Genomic DNA, 23,007 nt, shown 5'->3' with positions numbered 1-23,007 from the left:
GGTTGCTGACCGGTTTATAGCAATACCATGGTACACTGAACTTAGGGTAGAACATGTTATAGAATATGAGAGGTGACCAGTTGCTGGTTGTATGAAACTGAGAACACAGTACTGCGATTTCTGAAAACTAACATGGGCTTTGACTTAGTATGGTTGAGAAAAATACACTTTGGGATTTAGCTTAATACTGTCAGATGGTTGGTTGTACGATAATGTGCACAAGATACTTTGGGGAACCATTGATAAGTACAGTCTTAAGCCTGATAGGAGCAACAGAAGTTATGCCCATTTAGGGTCAGACTCGTTGGTCTCTCAGTGCTACACCAAAGGATGCTGTATCAGGGTATTTTCCCATCACAAAAGGCAACAGGGCAATAATTAATTAATTCTGTGTTATTTACTTTTTAGACACAGGATTAAATGGTAGAGTGACGGGAAGAGACCGAAGCCAGGAGACGAGCATAAAAAAAATTGTACACCGTGGGGATAATTTATGATCTGGCCATGATCTGTACCCTCTGGTGGTCATATATTCCTTCCAGGCTGTGAAAGAACTAATAACACAAGACATACAGTATGAAGGTGAATGGCACAACAGGATATACTTGCTGAGACTAGAGGAATAAGGACGCATTTTGGGGATGAAAGAACATTTAGAGACAAAAGTGGAGTCGAAAGGTGGCAAGCGGAGGAGTTGATTGCAGATTAATTGGGTGTATAATTAGGTGGGGCAACTTGGATGATTTACAACATGAATTTTCCAAGGTCAATTGGGCTGAAATGCTGAGAAGGCTCAAGAAACCTATGCTGCATAGTGCAATACTGTGAAAGTTAGTGGAAGATCCAAGGTCAACTAGGGTTGCCATCCCTTTATTTGAATTTATAAACAACCCAGATAATGAGGCAATGAACCACTAGTAGATCCATTTCAAGATAAATCTATGCAATACAATTATTGCTCACGACTAACTGCAATAGTTACAGTAGACCTCAGAAAGGTAGAGTGAGAAAGGTGATCTACTGTATCTATATAAGTAGACAAAATCAACTCACTTGCAGAAAGGTACAGGAGAAATAACCCAGTAAGGCCAGCAGTAACAGCTAAACAGATAAATGTTCATTTAGTCTGGTCAAGATATAATCAAAATCTATGGGAAAGGAGCAGCGTCCACAGGGCTCAACAAAGGTGTGTCTTGGGTAACCTGGGAAAATCTAGTCAGCCAACTCCAGCAGATGTAGTGGTGGCCAAACATAATAATGATGAGAAATATATCAGAACGTGTATAATAAAATGGCATGACAGGGCCCATGGAGTGTTGCAGTGGCCTAAAGAAGGGACATTTGCAGAGAAACAATGTGAAGAAGTGAGGGAAATTATGAGTCATTGGAAAGACTGAAAAAGCTACAGGTACTAAGTTGGTTTGAAAAGGAAAGGAAAGAGATGAAGAGAGAAGAAGCAGTAAAGAGAGTAATGCAAGATGAGAAAGTAGGGAAAAGAAAGCAAAGCAAGAGACAGAAGAGCAGGGAGAAGAGAGACCTCCACCTTATGCAGAATATCAGAGGAAACCAGGAGGATTGTATCCTGACATAACACAGTTCGAAGAGATGAAGAATGGGTGGAGAGAGAAATGCAGGTAGAGGGGAGAATGACAGGGAGAATGGGGGTATTGAGAGAAGATGAGGAAGTAGGATCAGTAAGTGGCCAGAGCAGTGCTACAGAAACTCTAGGTACCCCCACATGCACAGCAAGGAAACTTCAATTGAGTGAGCTAAAGGAGGAAAGTAACAGCTACCTGAGGTAAATAGGGCAAAACCCACCAGCACACCATCAGCTACAGCAGCAAATGAAATGAGGAAGTGCTCAGCCAGCAATGCAGCATGTAGCCCAATGGAAGGGCTCTTCATGCAGCCAGGAAATAGACCAGCCCCAAATAACCTCAGTAGTAAAACCCATCCCAAAGATGCACAACAAATGGACGAATGGCTAGTAGGGATCACCCAGGACCCACAAATGCCAGATGACGGTAATCTGATGGAGATAAGCAGATCAGTGGCGGGTAATTGTAATGTTGTTCATAGAGCCTGAAATAGAGGCACAAATGAAAAAAGACCAAGGGCTGATGGAAATGCTAGAACGAACACTCAGCATATAAACAACATATAAAACTCAACAACATATAAAGCAAACAGAAGAGAGGGTGAGGGCAAAGAATGAAATATTGGAGAGAAGTGCCACAAGAATGGACGAAAGCATGCAACACACAGAGGAAGAAATAGTACAGGACAGGACAGCACTCAGAACAGGTGGACAGCCACCCTCAAGAAAGACAAACCTGGCTACCACCTGGAAATACAAGAAGCATACCCCACTAAAATGGATCCAGTAAAGCTGGAGGCTATGATGCTGGCTGAAGAGGAGAATATGATGAAATTCATTCAAGATTTCCAGAACAGGTGGTGTGAGGAGACAGGAACAGCCTGGAACCTGAATGAAACAGAGTCTGAATAAATCAGAGTACTCCAGATGATGCTAAAAAGGTGCATGGCCACAGATGTGCAGGAAGCACTGGAAAATGTGGTCAGACTTAGCACCTTGCCCTGGGAGATGTTCCAGGTCCATCTTGTGCACCATGTGGAACAACACAGGAAGAAGAAGAAAGAAGCCATGGATGTCACTGAAGAGCTGGTGACAACACAACTAGGAGAGCTTACCAAGGTTAAGAAGTAAAAAGAAAAGCCTAGAAAAGTGCAGGCTTCAATGCAGGCCCCAATAATAGAAGCAGCAGTGATGGTACCTGCCGCCTCCAACCAATCTTAGGCAGTACAGGCCTATGTGCCACGTCCACATGTCCAAGCTCAATATCCAGTACAGCTGCGGCTGTACACGCAACAACCCGGTCCGCCACCAGTGCCAATGTCCTGATACATGTCCACCTCAGTAATCAGCAAGGACTGCCCAAAGGTCGACCCATAAGAGGACAAGGACAAAAGCATGGATGAGGGAAGTGGCAGAAGTGGCCCCAGGCCCCGTAACAAGGGCAGAAGCAGCTTGTGGGCTCCCAGACAGGAGATAATGTCCCCAGGTCACAACCACCTGAATCTTGGTGATGTGGAGAGAAAGGACAAACCAGAAGGAATTGCCAAGTTTGCCCTTGAGATAAGCAGCCAGGGCAGCAAGAATATAGAGACCAGCAAGGAGGACCGCCACACCCAAGACAGATGCAAGAACCTGCAGGACCCTGGATGGGGCCCACAGTCAACTGGAGTTGAAGATGCCCAGAGAAGCTGGAGGGGGAGCAAATGTACATCACCACACTGCATCCAAGACAAGAACCAACATGGTGTCTATCAATAGCATGAAATCAGCCCCAATCATGATGGACACAGGTGTCACATTTTCATGTATAGGTCAGGTAGGCTTCGGACTCACCCTCTCTCGCAACTCAATAAAAACTACAGACTTCTTGGGACCAACACAGATTTGAGATTTACGGAGGCCCAAACACTAACAAGAGAAGACACCACGACAGTGGCACCACTTCTATATTCACAAAAATCCACAGTGAACCTACTCAGCAGAGATCTACTATGCAAACTTGCAGCAAAAATACACTACAGCCCCACAAGACTTTGGGTAACCTTTCCTGATGAAACCTCAGTAGGACAACAGCTACTGACAGAGGCAAACAAGCGAACGAAACATATTACAATGTATTGGCTGGAACATACTGATCCAGATTCATCAGAATTGAAACAGATCTATCTGAAATGGAAAGTATGGATACAATGTGACCAGAGTGCAAAGAAACAAGAAGCTCCCTCCACTACACAATGTACTTTGATCACAACAGTAAAAATTAAGAGTTACGGGCAGTTGTGGAGTGTGATAATGGAGCAAAGTCGATTTGAGGTGATAACAAATGTTGTAATAGGACCACAAGGAGTGGCTGTCAAGGTACATGGTAAGATGACCTAAAAGACTGGCATCTCATGCTTGAAGCTTCCCCACATATCTCTCTCATGGTAGCAGAAGGATTTGAGACTAAACATTTAGGGCCTATGGTAAGAGTGGCAGCACAGGTTAACCCTCTTACCCCGTATGGCCGAAAAACCGGCTTGCCCGTATTTGATCTATTCCCGTAAGGACGATATACCAGCTTGGTCGTCTATGATAAATACCCATAAGGCCGATATAGCAGCTTTACAGTGTAAACGTTATCCCCGTAAGGCCGGTGTACCGGCATTACTCTGCTATGATTCCTTACTTATTTAATTATTATTTTTTAAGGTTGATGAAGGTTGATGACGTCATGACGTCACGATGTGATTACGTTATTACGCCGGCATTACAATGAAGATCCAAGCGTGAATATTGGTGTAATAGTAGAAGTGAACTAAAAATGCCAAAGCAAAAAGCTAATCGTGTTCCAGCTAAAGTTACACCTACAGTGAACACAGGTACATCTAAAAGAGTGGAAAAAAAGAAAACATACACAGTTACATAGGCAAGAGCGAGGATTCTAGATAGTGACAGCAGTGAAAGTTCAGGCGATGTTGAAACCGAAACCGAAACTGATAGAGACACAAACTCTCCTGATTCAGACCCTGATCCGTCTTCAGCATCAACCAGTGCGACTGACACTGCAGGGGTCATAACGGGACCATTTCTGTGCATTCGTGAAAACACTACCTGCCGGTCTGATTATCACCAGAAACGTGACTTTTGGCGCTAAAATGCATTTATTTATTTATTTATTTATTATTTACATGAATTTATTCAAAGGCATTGACCACGCTGATGCTCGTATGGTACTTCTAAATGAGTATAAGGATTTTAGCGAGCATTTTTCATCATTTCTCTAGTTAAGAATTGTGCTCTAAGTGGAGTAAAAACACTGAACTGCTTCATTTTCAAAGTAATATTACACAAATACATTATTATAAGTTGTTTCAAGGCCTAAAAATGTTAAAACTAAAATGTTGATTTTGGAGCCAATTTTGGCCTGGGAACTCAGGGTTGGCGTGCTGTTTCTATGGAGAATATAGGGTTGTGGGACATAATACTGTGGGAACTAAGGGGTAAGAGGGTTAAGGAGTGGAAACTACACATCTCACCTGACAAACACACAGGGATTTCACAGAAGGGAGTAGATAGCATGATCGCTACACACACATGGATAGAGAGGCACATGCCATTGTCACTGCATACAGCAGTGCTCACAACAGGAGACAACAAGGAAGAAGATGAAGCATTCCTGAAAAGTGTGCCTGATATCTTGTGGACAAAACACCAGACAGATGTAGGGTTAGTCAAATCAGCAGGACAGGTGAAAATAGATGTTAGGCCTAATGTTAGGTCACCCTATCAGAAACAGTACCCGTTGACTACCCAGGCTAGGGAAGGAATCAGACCTACAATTCAGGGGCTCCTAGAAGCAGGGGTCCTGAGTCCAACTAATAGCCCGTATAGCACTCCCATATTTCCTGTAAGGAAATCCAACTCTGAAAAATTGAGACTTTTACATGATCTACATGCAGTTAATAGAATTGCACAAGCAGAGACACCTATAGTACCTGACCCTCACACTCTCTTGTCAAACATCCCTGAGGATACTAAGAAGTACATGGTAATAGACATGAGTTCGGCTTTCTTTAGTATACCGCCGCATCCTGATTCAAGGCATTTGTTTGCATTTACTTACAAGGGACAACAATACACATATGTGCACTTCCCTCAAGGGTACTGTGAAAGTCCATCTATTTTCAACTGCGTGTTAGAACAAGACTTGGCTTCATTCAATATCATAAGTACATTAATTCAGTACATGGATGATCTGTTGATTTGTAGTCCAACCTAAGAGCAATGTGGCGTAGACTCAATAAAGGTACTTACAATGCTTGCAGAAAATGGTCATAAAATTTGCAGGGACAGATTGTAGTTTTGTAAAGAAGAAGTGGAATACTTGGGCAGACTGTTGCATAGAGAGAATAGGTCTCCTGCCCCTCCCCAAGTAGAAGCTGTACAGACCACCCCCAAACCTCAAACAATAAAACAGATTTTTTTTTTTACCATTTTAAGGATGGTAGTCCATAGTAGACAGTGGATCTGTGACTGCACTAAAAATGGCCCCTTTATGGGCTCGAATATGAGCAGCAGTCCTGTGGAAAATGCATCCATTATCTGGACGGCAGAGGCATTCACAGCATTTGAAATGTTAAAAAGCAATCTCTGTTCCGTGTTAGCTTTGGTTGGGCCTGATTATAGCAAGCCCTTTCATTTGTATGTCTCAGAAAAACAGAGATTTGCCAACACGTGTTAACCCAACAGCAAGGCCCAGGTAAACAGCCTATCATCTACTTTAGTATGGGCCTTGACAATGTAGAAAAGGGTATGCCACTGTGCTATTGTGGATTAGCGGCAGCCGCCTTCACTTAACAATAAGCTTCTGCAATCACTATGGGCCACTCCACTCCCCTATACACCACCCATGCCCTGAACACACTCCTACCGAGCCCTGCGTTTGTAATCACTCATGCACGTAAGACAGGATATGACTTAATGCTCTCTGCACCAGAATTGACAATCCAAAGGTGCCGGACAGTAAATCCAGCAGATAGGATAGTAACTCCATTAGAGAGAGAGCCACATGACTGTCACATTGCCTATAACAAACATTTGAAGGCAAGTCAAGATCTCAAAAATCAGCCATGGACACATTCCTTGCTGACATTCTTTGTAAATGGGTCATATTTTAGGGGAACAGATGGGAATGTAGTAGGCCAGGGGTGGGCAATCTTATCCAGAAAGGGCCAGTGTGGGTGCAGGCTTTCATTCCAACCAAGCAGGAGGCCATGAATGAAAACCTGCTCCTACAACGGCCCTTTCCAGATAAAATTGCCCACCCCTGTAGTAGGCTATGCAATCATGGCGTCTAGCCCAGACCTCATGACATTCGATACCATACAGGCCCTATCTGTAAGTCAACCTTGCTCAGCCCAACTGGCAGAAAACATGGCCCTATTAGCAGCCTGTAAATTGGCAAGTGGAAAATCTTGTACAATTTATACTGATTCAGCATATGTTTATGGAGTGTGCCACTTATATGGCCCAATCTGGGCAGAATAGATGGCCAAAAAAATGGGTTTCATAGAGCAGATGGCTCACCTGTAACTCATGGTCAAGCCATTTATGAGCTATTGCATGTTATAACATTACCATCCAAATTGGCTATTGTTAAAATGTGCTGCACATAAATCACATGGTTCATTTGTCACTAAAGGGAATCCAGCAGTGGATGAAGCCATCAAGCAAGCAGCACTACAGCATACTTACATAATGCCAGTCTCAGTCCCAGAAGACATGCCTCCACCAGAGACAGACTTTGCAGCCCTAGCGGAAGCACAAAACGCAGCCTCAGTCTATGAAATCATGGGGAGAAAGTGGTAAAAAGACTTAAAAAACCTGGTGAACACCATTTCTAGGCCCCATGATTGACCACATATTTACAAACTGAAATATGAGCACAGCACAACATTAGGAAAAGTTTCACAGGTCTGATAGGACACATCCCACAGCCAGATGGACCATTTCAGCACCTGATGATTCACTTTGTGGATATGATAGAGAGGAAAGAAAAAAACGGTACATTTTGGTGCTAGTGGACAGATTTAGCAGATGGGTGGAAGCGCACCCAATAGCACATGCTGATGTAGATGCAGTAGCGAAGTTCCTGTGCAGAGAAGTTTCACCTTGGTTTGGAATCTCAGACAAAATTAGTTCAGACAATGGTGCACATTTTGTGAACAGAATAGCCCAGAAATCACAGGCCCTGCGAATAAAGCACAGATTTGGATGTGTGCATCACCCACAATCACAGGGAATGGTGAAAAGAGCTAACGGGACACTGAAAATAAAATTGGATAAAATCTGCACAGAGACCAAACTGAATTGGGTGCAAGCACTGCCGTTAGCCCTAATGAGCATGTGCATGCACTCTAACCGCATAACACATCTAACACCACATGAAATTCTTACAGGTCAACCAATGCTGGTGCCATATTTGAGAGGACCCTATAGAGGGCCCTGACTGGAAAAGCTGGAAAAAGAACTTGCGAGCTGTGTAAAACGTCTAAGCTAAATAGACAGAACTTTGTTCTAACAGGTGAACAGGACCACAGAATCAAGGACTATTGAACCTAACAACAAGCTACAGAAGGTGGGACCAGGAGATTGGGTGTACATCAGAGTATACAGAAGGAGGTGGAATGACGTGAGAAAAACAGGGCCACACCAGGTTATCTTGACCAAACCAGCAGCAGTAAAGGCAGAAGGTAAAAAGTTATAGTACCATCTCAATCACTGCACACAGGCATGAGATCCAGATGCCCCAAATCCACTTCCGGACAGAATACAAGAGCCAGCAGAGGAACCACAGGCTGACGTGGGCCCTGACCAAGAAGAAGCACCAGAAGGACCACCAGCAGAAGGACCACTAGCAGAGAAATTACCAGCAGATGAATCACTAACAGAGGAGCAGAACCAAGAAGCATGACAAGCCCCCAAGATCTGGAGGAACAGTGGGGACCAAGAATAGAACAATCATTGGATAGAATGAGATGTGAGGTGGTGCTGCTTCCCCCAGCACCAGAAGCCCAACAATCAGCAGTTGAATCGGAGCCACAAGACCAAGGAAAACTCTCCACCATTAATACAGAGAAATTGTAGCGAATACTCACAGGGTGGGACAGGAATGATCGGGGAATAGATACTGCATAACAGGAAGAGATAAGAGGTGGACTGGCCACTAGAACCAGAGCCCGACTACAAGAAAATAGAGGTAGAATGCACTTGGAGAGTGAATAAAAAGGAACAAAAGAAGGCGGCAAGCTGATATAGAACTAAACCATAAAACTCTGCAATAGAACTAAACCACAAAACTCTGCAATGAATACAGTATTTATAACCTTGGCAAATCTAGCAATAATAACTACAACTATAGTGACGGTTGAAGTAACAGTTGATGGAGCCATAAAATTGTTAGGGAAACAAAAACACAAACAAACTATACCCAAGTGACAAGTAAAATAGCAGCAGCAGATCAAAGAAATCAACCAGGATGCAGGAAATTTGTTCCAGCAATGGCTGATGTTCACAGCCAAAGAAAACGTAAAAACAGGTTGCATAAAATGCACCAAGAAAAGGCAGATAGTTAAAGTCATACCGATCCCTGGGAATCTGGCCACTTGTGAGATACACATGTGCAAGCCACTCACATCATGTGTGTATCAAGCATCTGTTCCATTATGCCTGAACCACTACTTCAACCCAACCATATGGAGCATACATGATACGCGGATGACTTCTATAAATAAGATTATTCACGTCTACACAGCTAACTGCCAAAGCACCACTAACACAAACAGCAGTCCTCAAACCACTAGGTAACGTAGAAATAGCACCTGGCCTACGTTTCCCCATACTGCTATGAGAGATATGGAAAACAAATGTTAGGGAAGGTGACGAACTCAGGAAATATGGAGTGCTGAGCAAAACATGCACGTAACAGGTATAGACGGAGAGGGAAAGTGAATAAAGGTTAGCTGGAGAATCTTGAATCTGGTTGAAATAGGAACATTAACAGTAGCTGATATATTCTGGTATTGTGGCCAAGGAATGGTCTTATGACATACTCTTCCACCATATTGGGAGGAGTGGGTGCCCCAGTAATCTTGACAGACTCCCTCAGGATACTCCCACTAGGTATAGATAAGGGACCCGCAGAACCTCTAGGTAAAAATAAAAGGCCCATAGTGCCGAGAAGGAAAAGATACTTTAGCCTAGATGGAAAAGAAGTATACGTGAATTGAGCAGGAATCCCAGTAGGCATCCCCAAAGAGTACAGGGCTATGGGAGAAGCATCCACAGACACCCTGACTGCATTCCTTCCAAGGACACAAATGAAGAGAAATGCAGAATAGATTAATTATATGGTATAACCAACAGCAATTCATAAATTACACTATATTAGCCCTACAGGGAATTGAAAAACAAGTACATGCAGTATCTTTAATGGCCCTACAGAACCGTCTAGCTATAGATGTGATGAGAGCTCCAGGTGAAGGAGTGTGTAGCTTAATTGGTGAAGAATGCTGTACAGTAATCCTTATGCATACTGGGGCAGGAGGCAATATTACTGCTGCTATTAAAGCAGTGGAGGATTTGCGCAAAGAGCATGTGTAGAACTCATAAACCAGAACCGCAGAAGGAAGACGCAGACTGGCTTAGCTGGTTGTTCTCTGGGGAGCTGGAAGGCTATCCTGATCAGAATGGGAATAGTAGTAGTAATATTCTTTTTAATACTAACACTGCTGACCTGCTGTGTAATCCCCCGATCCAGAAAATGATTGGCAAAGCCATCCAATCCTTGTTTGGCAAAATCTGTAAATTGCTAACAAACCAGAGTATAGTGAAAAGAATGGATGTGGTCCAGAAGAATACAATGTGTCCCAGACAGAATGAGCCTCTCCGGAAGTGTCCCCATAATGTATATGGTGTAAAAGAGAAAGTGTAAATGGTGGAAAAGAGAAAACACAAAAAAAAGAAAAAAAAGGAACATTAATTAAGTTCAAGGGAAAATAAAATATATAAAAAAATTAAGAAAGGAAAAAAGAAGAAAAACAAGTATATACAATAAGTATGGGTTGTATGTCTTTGTATACCTTTGACTCTAACTCGAAGTAGATAGAAAGCCTGTCCTGGGCAGCAGAATGGACATTAGGTACAGAGGGACAGACATTATGAGTGATGACTGGGGGAATGGAAACCAAATCACTGGGAGCACCCCATCTCCTGTCGAGCAGATTACATCACCATGGAACAAAAATGGGTAGCTGCAAAGGAGGAACAGATATATGGACACATGACCAATGAAGGGATAAAGATCTGGGTTACTCATGTGAGATATCTTCTGATGTGAGAGTTATCATATGGAGTTCGTGTGGGAGGACTAGAGTGGTTTTCCAAAAAAAACATGGAGGTCATCACAGTCAGGGCAGGAGAAGATAGACTATGGACCAATGTGCCTGATAAGACTGAAGATCTTAAGCACCCTGCTGAATTCAAGGATGGGGAACAGTTCAGGGTGATGTGCTAGTAACCTCTCCCCTGACCCCCACCGATCCCTTTTACGTGGTGCAGAATCACAAAGGGCAGAAGGCGGCATTAGCCAGAAGTGTGGCAGGCAACACAAGGAGGGGATGTACTCGAGAAGGACTGAAATATTATGATTGTGTAATCATATGTTAATTCGTGTTAGTGTATATGTGTGTTGATATGTTGTCCATGTGATGAATATACTGTCAAACACAAAAGCTGGCAAGGTGAGTATTTTTCCCTCATCAATTGGCAAAAGAACGGGAGAGTTTTTTCACTCCCCTCTGGACTTAGGTGTTTGTTATTTAAAAGTATGCATGCTTGCTAGTATAGAAAAAGGTTAAAATTGAAAACACATTTCCTTGGGATAAAGCAATGGTGTAACTGATCACTATTAAGTAAGGAGTGTGACTTTAAAGTCACAAAGGGGGAATTATGCATGAAATTTGGATAAATAAAAATATAGAATATTGTGTCCCACAGCTAAAATATCAGTCTGACTGAAATAGATGCATGAGAAGGCCTCATGACAAACTGCTCTGCTGAGGGGCCCCATCCAGCTGTTCTTCTGAGATAAGGAAGCGCATGAACAAAAATGGAAAACACACACACACACACACACACACACACACACACACACACACACAGGGATGATATTTATAATGGCCCAGTTTATTAACAAGAATGTATGCAGAAAATCATTAAAAGAAACATTTCTTTTCATAAAGTAAGGTGTTACTGAACATCTTACAGGGTGCATATTGTTTCTATTCATATAACAAGGCAGCTGGGTAGTTTGTTTGATTTGAGAAAAAACAGGATAGATGTTCCACAAGAGCAGCAGGCATACGTCGGTGTTGCTGCGCCTTTCATCTCAGGAGATCCCATTGTGGAAGGCCTAGGGTTCCTCTTGAAAGGACCAAAATTGGTGATATTTGACCTTATGTCTAACCACCAAAAAACATAGGACATAGAACTGTAAAGGATGTTGACCCAGATAAACAAGGGGCAAGTGACCCAGAGAAATAGGGGTGCGACCGTAATGAATATGATAAATAAAACTTTAGAGTGTTTACTCACCCATAACAGAAGATAAAGCAGTCACTCATCCATGGTGGAAAGTAGCTCAAATGTGGACAAGGAGGTAAATTCTAAGAAAATATAGACCCTTCAACGTAAATGACACAAAATAGCGATCACAAATAGTGGCATAAGAAACAGACCCAGGTAAAAGATAGTGGGAAAATTTAGGGCAGCATTAAAATGGAAAACAAGACTTCTTAGAAATAATAGGAATTTACGTAATGAGCATACGTGTGGAGACTTGTGATTGGAGAGGTAAAAGAGAAAACGTGTTATTGGTTAAAGTTGGATATGTTTGAATTCGTTAGCTAACAGGGTCAATGTAGGTTAAGAAGCAAATTATCCTGCAATACCCCATCACATGGTATATCACAATGGATAGTCTGGAGGGGTTTCAGTTGCTCATATCCTTATCAGTAAGCTTGTCTGAATGACAATCTGCTGCCAGGGCCTACCCTTGGTCCATCACTACTTCGTGTACTCCTACGGTTTAGAGAGCATGCAGTGGCGATCAGTGTGGATATTAAGGCCATCAACGTTCCATGAGATGAGGCTTCTCCTTGACAACCAGCCCCTGCTTCTTTTCTTGTGGAGGAATATAGAGAAAGAGCACAGTCCAGACATTTATGAAAAGCAGGTATTACCATTTGGAACAAAGTGTAGCCAATGCTGTGCAGTGCCTTCAGTGATATGTCAGAGACCACATAGCAGGCATTGAGGATGTTATGCAGTCTATACTGTGTGCTTTCTATGTAGACAGCTGTCTCCAATCATTTTATACCCCAAAACAAGCCAAAGAATTCATCAATAAACTCCAGTCTTTTCTTGCTGCTGGAGGCAACGGCGACAGGAAAGCAACTATACACTAACATACACTAACTCACCTTCCTACTGAAGCAAGATAACAAGATTGTGAACTTTGGCTGATGGAAGACAAAGTTGACTGCCAAGAATTTACTCTTGGGCTAAAGTGGCACTGCCTCTCTGACACCATCAACAACAAGCACAGAGTCATTTCTGATGTGACGCTCACCATGAGAAATGTGTATAGAACACTTGCAAGTAAATGCAACCCTCTTGGCTTTATTATCCCATATAATACCAAGACCAAAGTCCTTATTTGAGCCCTCTGAAATGACAGGGATAATCTCAAGCAAACAACAATGGTAAGACTCCACAATAGTACTGAGCTGGATAAAATCAGAGTCCTGACAGTATAAAGGGTTTGTGGAGAACTGAGTCTCAGAGATTCAGGATCTTGTAGGAGCTGAGAATTGGAGGCATGTTGATTCCAACAGCAATCCTGCAGCTGTTGATATAACATGAAGAAAAACATTGCTAGCACTGTCTGCTTCCGACCGCTGGATGGATGGCCACCCTTTCCTATTTCAAGCTCCAAATCAGCCTACATGCATAACATTTAATGTGGAAGTAACACAGTCACCCAGCTATGAAGTTACTTATAGAGACTTTGACGATTGGCTTTTTCATGCTGGCCACAAGAGGATATTCTCTGAATTAAGGAGGACATATTGGATCCTAAGGGGTAGGCAGGCTGTCAAAACACACACTACACAATTCTGTTGATGTAAGTGGCATTACAAGCCTGTCATACCGAAAATGGAGAATCTGCCAAAAGCATGATTACTTCTGTTTAAACCACACTTTTGGTCTATTGGAGTTGACAGTTTCAGTTCATACAATATAAAAATTGGGAGGCAACATGAGAAATGGTGGGACATTATCTTAAAATGCCTAATTACAAAGTGCATGCACTTGGACCTTCTCTGTAGTATGGTCACAGATTCCTTTATGCTGGTGCTCAGAAGATTTGTAGCAAGATGAAAAAAAAACCTTATGAACTCCTCTGTGATCTAGGCACCAACTTTCATGGAGGAGAAAGGAAACTGCAGTGAGCCTTTGCTGCCCTTAAGCCTGCTCTGCAAGAATAACAGGCAAAGCAAAATACTGACTTCAAATTCAACCAACCACATGCTCCTCAGTTTGGTGGAGCATGGGAAAGGGAAATAAAATCCATCGAGGCATCCCTCCAAGTAGTCCAAAAAGACCTGATACTTTCTGAAGCGGTACTAAGGTCATTATTGATCAAAGTTGAGAGCATTATGAACTCAAAACCTTTGGGATATGTGTCCTTGGATATCAAATCACACCTAACTTGCTGCTCATGGGGTGAAATGCCTCAAAAAAAAGAGAAAAATCTCTTTACTTTTCTGTCCCCTTAAAAAAAAAACAAAGGAGAAAATAATGAGAGAGAGAATACAGGAAGCGTGTTATGCCTTGCTCCCGTTTCATCATGGGGGAACACACTTTCTGTGTGAAGTGTCTAGGGATGGAGCACACCAGGGCAGCCCTTGAGAGGTTCACAAGTGGTGGAGTCCATATGGGGAGGTTCAGCCAAGTGGAAGTGGATGTGTTCACCTCCAAGGAGACAACACACTGCCCACTGTGGTTCGCCCTTACTCCTCCCATACCATTAAGACTGGATGCCATGGTGCACATGTGGCCGTGGTCACATCTATATGCTTTTCCTCCAATTGCTTTTCTCCAACAAGTTCTAGCGAGAGTTCACCAAGACCGTATACATCTGCTGCTAATAGCACCTTATTGGCCAGCTGGATTATGGTACTATGGAGATAATATCCCTGCTAGACGCCACTCCTTGGAAGATTCCCAACCATAGGGATCTACTGTCTCTGTCTACCGGATCTACTGTCTACTGATTTATCACCCTTGGCCGGAACTATGGAAACTCTGGGTCTGGCCCGTGAGGGGCACCAGCTCATAGATTCTGTTCTGACAACTGAGGTTGTAGAGACCATGTTGAATGCTAGAGCACCATTAACGAGGAAATTGTATGCGCTCAAATGGCTAAAGCCAGTGAACTGTGCAATAGCTACAGTCCTGGAGTACTTACAAGGACATTTCTCAGTGGGGTTGGCCCCTCCTACAATCAGGGTCTATGTGACTGCCATTTCAGCCAGCCATGCCCCTACTGATGGAGCCTTTGTGTGGCAACATCCTCCAACTTCGAGGTATACAGGAAGGTATGCTTAGTCTGCAGCCTCTGAGAAGCTTCTGACTCTGAAGGTAGCTCTTCTGATGGCCCTGACATCTCTCAAGCAAGTAGGAGATCTACAAGCTCTCTCTGTTGCCCCTTCCTGTCTTGACTTTACCCATGGATTAGCCAAGGCCTTCCTGTATCCTAGGCCGGATTATATTCTTAAAGTGCCTACATCTGCTGCCCAGCCAGTAGTGTTGCAGGCTTTCTGCCCTCCTCTGTTCCTCACACTGGATCAAGAGAAATTGCACCGACTGTGTCCAGTAAGGGCGCTCTATACTTAAGTCCACCACTCTGGCCAGTGGCGCAAGTTGGAGCAGCTGCTGGTCTGCTTTGGCGACAGCGCATCTGTAATTGGATAGTGGAAGCAATCTATCACTTATGAGGCATGTGGTCTCACTATGCCTTTCGGTGTAAGGGCTCATTCCACTAGGGGATTCGCCTCCTCGAAGGCTTTGTCCAAAGGGGTATCCTTACCGGATGTGGGTGCTGCGGCGGGGTGGTCTACGCCGCACACATTCATTCAATATTACAGCCTGGATATAAATTCCACCCCGGGCTCGAGTGTCTTGCAGTGACCCTCGAGCTCAGATCTTTTTTAACAGGCCATACGCTCAGTATGACGGAGTGGATATTCTTGTTCCCACAGCGTTGAGCTCACACAACGTGGAGTTACCTTTGAAAGGGAAGGTCATGAAACGTTACATAGCTCTGTCATACTGGGGCATACCTGTGAATTGCGTCTTCACTTCAGATAGAGGCTGATGGCTTGGTATACACAGGTGCCGTTTATATATCACGCAACGTGCTTAATTGCCGCGACATCTGATCACAGCAGGCCTATAAATATGCATGATGTTACAGATGCTTTAGATACCGGTCCTGCACAAGGGCGCTTCCCACAGTGTTGAGCTCATGCAATGCCTCATTCCCTACTCAGGTTACCCAGATGAATTTGCTGCAGCTTTTTTCAAGATTTGTGATGCAACTTAAATTGAAAAGTTGAAAACCATTTGAATTGGCAAAATCGCAATTGTACAAAATTGTTTTGCACGGTCTGTCACAGCGATGTTTGTTGGTAAAGGATCCCTTTTAGCTGTAATAATTTTTGACGCATGTGAATTGAAGAGGGCTTTAGCTGAATGCGCGTTGGAAAATTGGTGGAAATTTTGAAAAGTTGCAAGCTCCTCCAAATATTGCAAAACATGTTTGACTTCATTCATTTCTGATATCGCAAAATAGCAAAATCCTGGAGAGACTAGTTTACCAGATCTAAATTGATTGGTATCGTGTGGATATCGCTCTGTGATCATATCGCTGATTGTGAGCTTTCTTGTGCTGTATTGTGTGCTGCTGACAAAGCAAGTGGTTTATAAAGATTAATGTTTGAATCATTAGATTTTTTCTAGACTTATTTAGCTCAAAGTGCATCGGTTGCCTTTGTATGTTCATACTGCTTGATGACTCAGCAGTTTCATATAGATAATTACCTTTTGAAATTATTGTTCTGCACTAAATTATTCTGCACTAAAATGGTTTGCATCTATAGTCTTGTCATCATTGCATCTGCATTTAGAACACTTAACTGCATGTTTATACAAATAATGTGCATTATTTGTGCCTTAAAATAGCTTAAACATTTGTACTGAATTTGAACATATTGTATTTTTTAAAATTTCTTTTTAGAAAACCATAGCACTCCTTAAGCATTCCTGAATGATCACAAGCTTGTACCTCTCAATGACTGGATTAAACCTTCTGTTCTTTATCAGTGTGGAGTCTTGCACCTCTTTTTAATTGAAGAGTTTGGCAAGTAGGCAGAAACCAGTTTAACACACAACATCATTCACACTGTTGTAAAACAATTTCTCTCAGTCACACACACACCCCTACCTGTCGCTGGCAGCCCTCTACAATGATGAGTTTCTGTTGTGGAGAAGTGCGAGCAAAGACGATCTCAGTATGGTTACTCAGGAGATCATCCAAATACTCTGAACTCATTTCCTTCAGATCAGCACCATGCACTACACATGCCTTAGCATCTCTGTCTCAGACACAAACATTGATTTAGAACAATACATTTGAGTGTAGTCTTTGAGAAAACAAGAAAAAACAATATCACCAAGCAACTGAAAATATATACAAAATACACATGCAGATGCACACACCGTGGGTTAACTTGACTTAATGGGATGTTTAGTCTCTCTGCGATGTCCTCCACTGTCTCATTGCCTTCTGAGATGATGCCAACACCTTTAGCGATTGCCTTAGCCGTAATTGGATGGTCTCCAGTTACCATGATCACCTTTGCAAATGAGTTGCAATGCTCACTTCATTTTTCATTGACATTTAAAATTCAAAAATATGCAACAATGTTCAGGTTTTCCTACTTAACCTCATATGAGCTCAGATGAACAGCAATAATCAATTTTGTAATGTATCTATGGTACTACAAAAATGGTGCTCAATAACAGATGAACACAGCATGAGCATGGCTGAGCTTTTCAACAGACAAACATGAAGAATGAATGAATCAAATAAGTCGATGAAGCAATGAACAAATACCTTGATCCCAGCAGAGCGACATTTGCCCACTGCGTCAGGCACGGCAGCTCTTGGGGGGTCAATCATAGACACAAGACCCAGAAAGCACATCTGCTCCATGGGGAAATTGATGTCATCGCAATCAAATGCAAAACCTCTTGGGAAATGAGAGGGTGACAGGAACAGTTGGCAGAAGCCTGCACAAGTGTTATAGATTAAATACAACAGAACAAAGAAATATAACCATGTTTATCAGTCTGCACACTGTAAAACATGATAGCCATGTTAATTTATGTGAACTTATTTCTTCATTTTAACTCCAAATGGTATGACAAGATTTGGATATTGAATTCAAGTTTATAAGATTTCAAAAATAAACTTAAAATAATCCATTACCTTGTTTGTAAAACTTATAAATGTAACTTTTTGAGTTTAAACAAAGGTTATCTTTAAGTTGAGTTTACTCATGTTTTTAAAGCAGCAGGTGAACGATGGTTATGTATGTAACCGCAGTTCTATGAATTTTGGATGACCGCCAGAGGCGGTGCTTTCAGCACCTGGATGTCAATCACATGTACGTGCAGATCAGGTGTTTATATCAAAAAAAGTCACCTGTGACCTGGGTGATGTGTGCCTTTCACCCCGGAAACAACCTCTTGGCGATCTTCTCACGAATCTTCCAAGTGACTGCCAAGCTCTGGCGGTCATCCGAAATTCATAGAACAGTGGTTACATACATAACCATCATTCTATTTCATTTCTACTGCTTTCAGCACCTGGATGACTAATACCAACAAGGTCAAGAGGAAGTTCTACGTGCCCCTTAACAACGGCTGTGAAACCGGGGAAAAAATGTCTGTAGCCCCCGGGTTGTGTGAGATTACATTTACCATATAAAATCTTGCACATGTGCAGACTGATGCCCATGATGCAGCTGCACAAATATCTGAAAGAGGGACCCCTCGTAGGGCTGCCCATGAAGTACCATGAAGACTCCTGGTTGAGGACCTTGAACCCGAGGAGGGATCCGGGGGGGCCCTGCCCTTATAGGCATAAACGATAGCCTCTACAATCCATTATGACAGTTGCTGCTTGGACAAATCTGGACCTCGCCTATGCCCCATATGGCAGACAAACAGTGAATCTGACCTGCCGGAATTCAGCAGACGTTTGGATATAACACTTTGGTGCTCGCTATGGGCACAACAGACTCGCACTCGACCCCTGCTCATTGGGTTGGGGGCTCAAAAGCTGACAGACTGAGGGGCTGGTTCATATATGACGAAGAAAAGGCCTTTGGGAGAAATGAAGGGTTCGGCCAGTGTGTTACCCCTGTGTTCCCAGAACTCCAGTGTAGTCACTCTCGGCTTATTGATAAGCGTGCAACTCACCTACTCATCTAGCGGATCCCATGGCTAAGAGGAAAGCTGATTTCATAGACAGCCACCTCAATTCTGATCTCTCTAGAGGTTCTAATGGAGGCTGACACAATGCCTCTAATACGAGAGGCAAGCCCAAAGAGGATACTTGGTTTCGTAGAGGAGGTCTCAGAAGTTGAGCACCTTTAAGGAAGCGGGTCACAAGGGTGTGGGACCCAATCGTCACACTATTACTCTATTATGCATGGCTGAGATGGCAGCTATGTATACCTTGATGGTCGATGCTGCAAGGCCTCCATCAAGACAGGACTGGAGAAAGGTGAGGATTACCAGTATGGGACAGCGTGTTGGTTCCTGATTTTGTGCCTGGCACCACTCAGAAAAGAGCTTCCATCTGTTAGTATACAACGCATTGGTGGAAGGTGCATGGGAGTTGTGGATGGTCTGAACAACTGCTGGATCACACAGCCTTAGTAATGGTTCTGGCCCTTCAGAGGCCAGACCCAAAGTTTCAGCTGGGATGGGTTTGGGTTCCAGATTCGACGCTCCAGCTGTGATAGGAGATCCCTCCTCACAGGGAGGCACCAAGGTCCCTGTACAGTAATCTGTGTAATATTGGGAACCACACCCTCCCTGACCATTTGGGGGCTACTAGTAGCACCTTGTGATTGCCCCTGAGGATCCTGTATAGGGAGGGCAGTATCAACGGTAGTGGAGGGAAAGCATACAGCAGTCGAATTGGACATGCATGGGCCAGCGCATCTTGGCCCAAGGGGCTTGTTGGTTCCCCCCATGAAAACCAAAAGGGACAGTGTGTCGTTGACAGTGAGGTAAAAAGGGCCACCTCTGCCCTGCCATATCTGTGCCAGATCACTTGCACTAATTCGGGGTGCAGCTTCCATTTGCCAGGATGGTGGCTATGCCAGCCTAAGGGCACCCCCTGGGTGAAATATGCTCTTCTCCTCCATGGGCATAGGCACCTTAGGCAACTGGCAGTGACTCTGACCAGCTTGTGCCTGTGTTGAGTGGGATGCAAGCAGAGGTTGTTCAGCCAGATCTGGAGAGGCCATAATGACAGAAGGCCCAAAGGGACCACCGATGAGGCTGCTGTGAGAATACCTAGCAGTCCCAGAAATGCTTTGAGGACCAGAGCCCTGCCTCTTCTGAAGTGAGTGATGAGCTGGAGGATGTTGTTGACTCACTGTTGAGACGGGGTAGTACAACTGGATGCCAATAAACAATCTTCGCTGACTGGGCATCAAAGAGCTCTTCCCATAATTCACTGTAAGCCCTAGCTTGGTAACATGGGACACCAGCAATGCTGATTCTCTGAGAGCATCTATCCTTCACTTGGAACAGATCAACCATTTGTCAAGGTATGGGAAAATTCTAATCCCCCTGGCCTGTAATGGAGACAGTGCCACTGCTACACACCTGGTGAAGACATCTCAAACGGGAACACACAAAACTGGTAAGCCCTTCCCTCGAGGGCGAAATGGAGGAATTGCCTGTGCTGGGGCACGATTGGATCGTGAAAATATGAGTCTTTCAGGCCTATGGTTGTAAACCAATTGTTCTGCCTGATGCCTTGCAGCACGTCCACTGTACGTAACATGTGGAACTTGAAAACATCGAGGTGTGTGTTCAGAGGTCTTAAATCCAGTATGGGGCGAAATCCACCATCTTTCTTTGTGATAATAAAATAAGTGGAATAGACTCCACTGTTCTATAAAGCACTGTCTAATTGCTCGATGGCCCGCTGATTCAGGAGAGCCCAGACCTCCTGGCGTAGGGCCAGAGCCTTGTTTGGGTCCTTGAATAAGGTCATTTTGACTCCCTGGAACCTCAGCAGTCGGTGTCTGAATTGAATGTTGTAGCCCTGTGACAGGGTTAATACAACCCAGGGGTCTGACGCAAGCGCTTCCCAGTATCTGAGCTACGGGCTGGTGAAGCACCCGACCGCGGGAGTGGTACAGTCATTGTCTACCCCTTCGCCCCTTATAATTTCTGGAGGGGCGACGACCCAAAGTCTGGCCTCGCTGTGCCAAGCAAGGGGGCTGGGTGGGGTTGGCTGACGAAACCTTTCTGGGCGTTGTGCTCTCAACTGGGTAATGAGCTGTGGTATGTACTGAGCTGTATTTGTTGCCCTAGAGGGTCTCTGTCTAGTGGGGTGTTCACGACGCAGACTAGCAAACTGTTGTCTGGCCAGTGTAACCTGTAGGCTGCGCTCCAGGGCTTGCTGCGCAGCTTGGCCAAACAGTTCCCCCAGTATAACCGGGAGAGAGCGGAGGGCTCTCCTGCAAGGTTCCAAAAGTGGAGACTGGGCCAGCCATATTTGGTATCAGGCAAGGGTTAACAAAGACATTAGCCTCCACAACTCCCTCGTCATATAGGTGAATGCCTGCAAAGAGGCATCACTCAGGCTCTGCAGCAGAAGGGTCAACCTTTGAAGCCTGCAACGTCTGGGACAAGGCCAATACGTCCCATACTTGCTGCTGTGTCATAGCTTCCCACAATGAAGTCATCTGTCAACCAACACTGTGGCCAGGGCAGTGTGCATTGGGCTGAAGTGCTTCATCAGGTGATAGTACAAGGGTGGCAACAGACGGCACTATATTGGGCATGCGGTGAAGGCCATGGTCGGATGCATCCTGCATATTAGCTAGTGCTCTACAGTCTGTCGGTAGATGAGAGAAACGTCTGGGGTCTGTCCAGCACCTCTGCAGCTCCTCGATATATGGAGCTGAGGGTGGGACACAGAGCTGCGGACTGAGAGGTCTTCCTGAGAAAGGCGCTCTGAGGAGTCACCTGGACAGGTGCTACATCTAACCCTAGACATGCCATGGCCATTTTTACCACAGTCCTGACTGATGTCTGACTGGTCTCTCCTCGTCATATCCTCCCCCAATAACTAGGCTCTCTGAGGCCGTAGTGGAGAGTGCATCCTCCTCCTGGGTCTCAAAGGCTGGTGACAGTATTGGAGGCAGCACCCTGGGGGGAGACTGTGACTACGTTTACATGGACAGCAGTAATCTAATTATTGACCTTACTCTGATTAAGACAATGTGATTAAGGTGTTTACATGAGTTGCTTTTAGAATACTCCTGTCATGTTCCCATTTTACATGTTATAGAACATAATTAGATAAACAGCCCGCGTCATTATATCACCACACCACGCCGTCCGATGTCCCTCCAGAATTTTACGTATCAACATATAGCTCGTCTTCGTTATGGTACCGTATACAGTTTTGGGTGTTTTTATTTAGTTTTTTACCAACCCTTTAAGTGCAGTTAATTACCTACTTGACCTCTCTACTGCTTTCGACACTGTGAACCATCAGATCCTCCAGTCAACTCTCTCCAGCCTGGGCATCACTGGAACGGTTCTGCGCTGGGAGGAATCCTATCTCTCTGACAGATCCTTCAAGGTATCATGGAGGGGAGGTATTTCTGAAACTCAGCAACTCACAACTGGCGTTCCACAGGGGTCAGTTCTGGGTCCACTCCTCTTTTCTATCTACACTACATCTCTAGGGCAGGTGATTGAGTCTCATGGCTTCTCATATCATTGCTATGCCGATGACACCCAGCTCTATTTGTCCTTCCAGCCTGACGATCCATCCGTCTCTGCACGCATCTCTGCTTGCCTGTCGGACATCTCGGTCTGGATGAGGGAACACCATCTTAAGCTTAACCTGGCAAAATCTGAGCTTCTCATCATACCAGCCTGTCCCTCAATCAACCACAACCTCACTGTACAGCTCAGCT

General features: G+C 44.1%; 1 protein-coding gene across 2 annotated transcripts in view; it reads right to left on the bottom strand.

Moving 5' to 3' along the window:
* The window catches only part of atp1a2a (ATPase Na+/K+ transporting subunit alpha 2a), a 94,886-nt gene that overhangs the window by 31,821 nt on the left and 40,058 nt on the right, over positions 1-23,007 (bottom strand). For both annotated transcript variants that reach the window (XM_053651038.1, XM_053651039.1), the window contains exons 14-16: positions 17,880-18,055; positions 17,483-17,619; positions 17,208-17,358 (exon numbers count right to left, since the gene is read on the bottom strand). In XM_053651038.1, coding sequence (XP_053507013.1) covers positions 17,208-17,358; positions 17,483-17,619; positions 17,880-18,055 — 464 coding nt within the window. The remainder of the gene's footprint in view (positions 1-17,207; positions 17,359-17,482; positions 17,620-17,879; positions 18,056-23,007) is intronic.

Source organism: Ictalurus furcatus, chromosome 20, assembly GCF_023375685.1.
Source record: "Ictalurus furcatus strain D&B chromosome 20, Billie_1.0, whole genome shotgun sequence".
NCBI lineage: Eukaryota > Metazoa > Chordata > Actinopteri > Siluriformes > Ictaluridae > Ictalurus > Ictalurus furcatus.
Note: the sequence above shows the minus strand (reverse complement) of the source record. Positions and strands in the feature narration are given on the sequence as shown.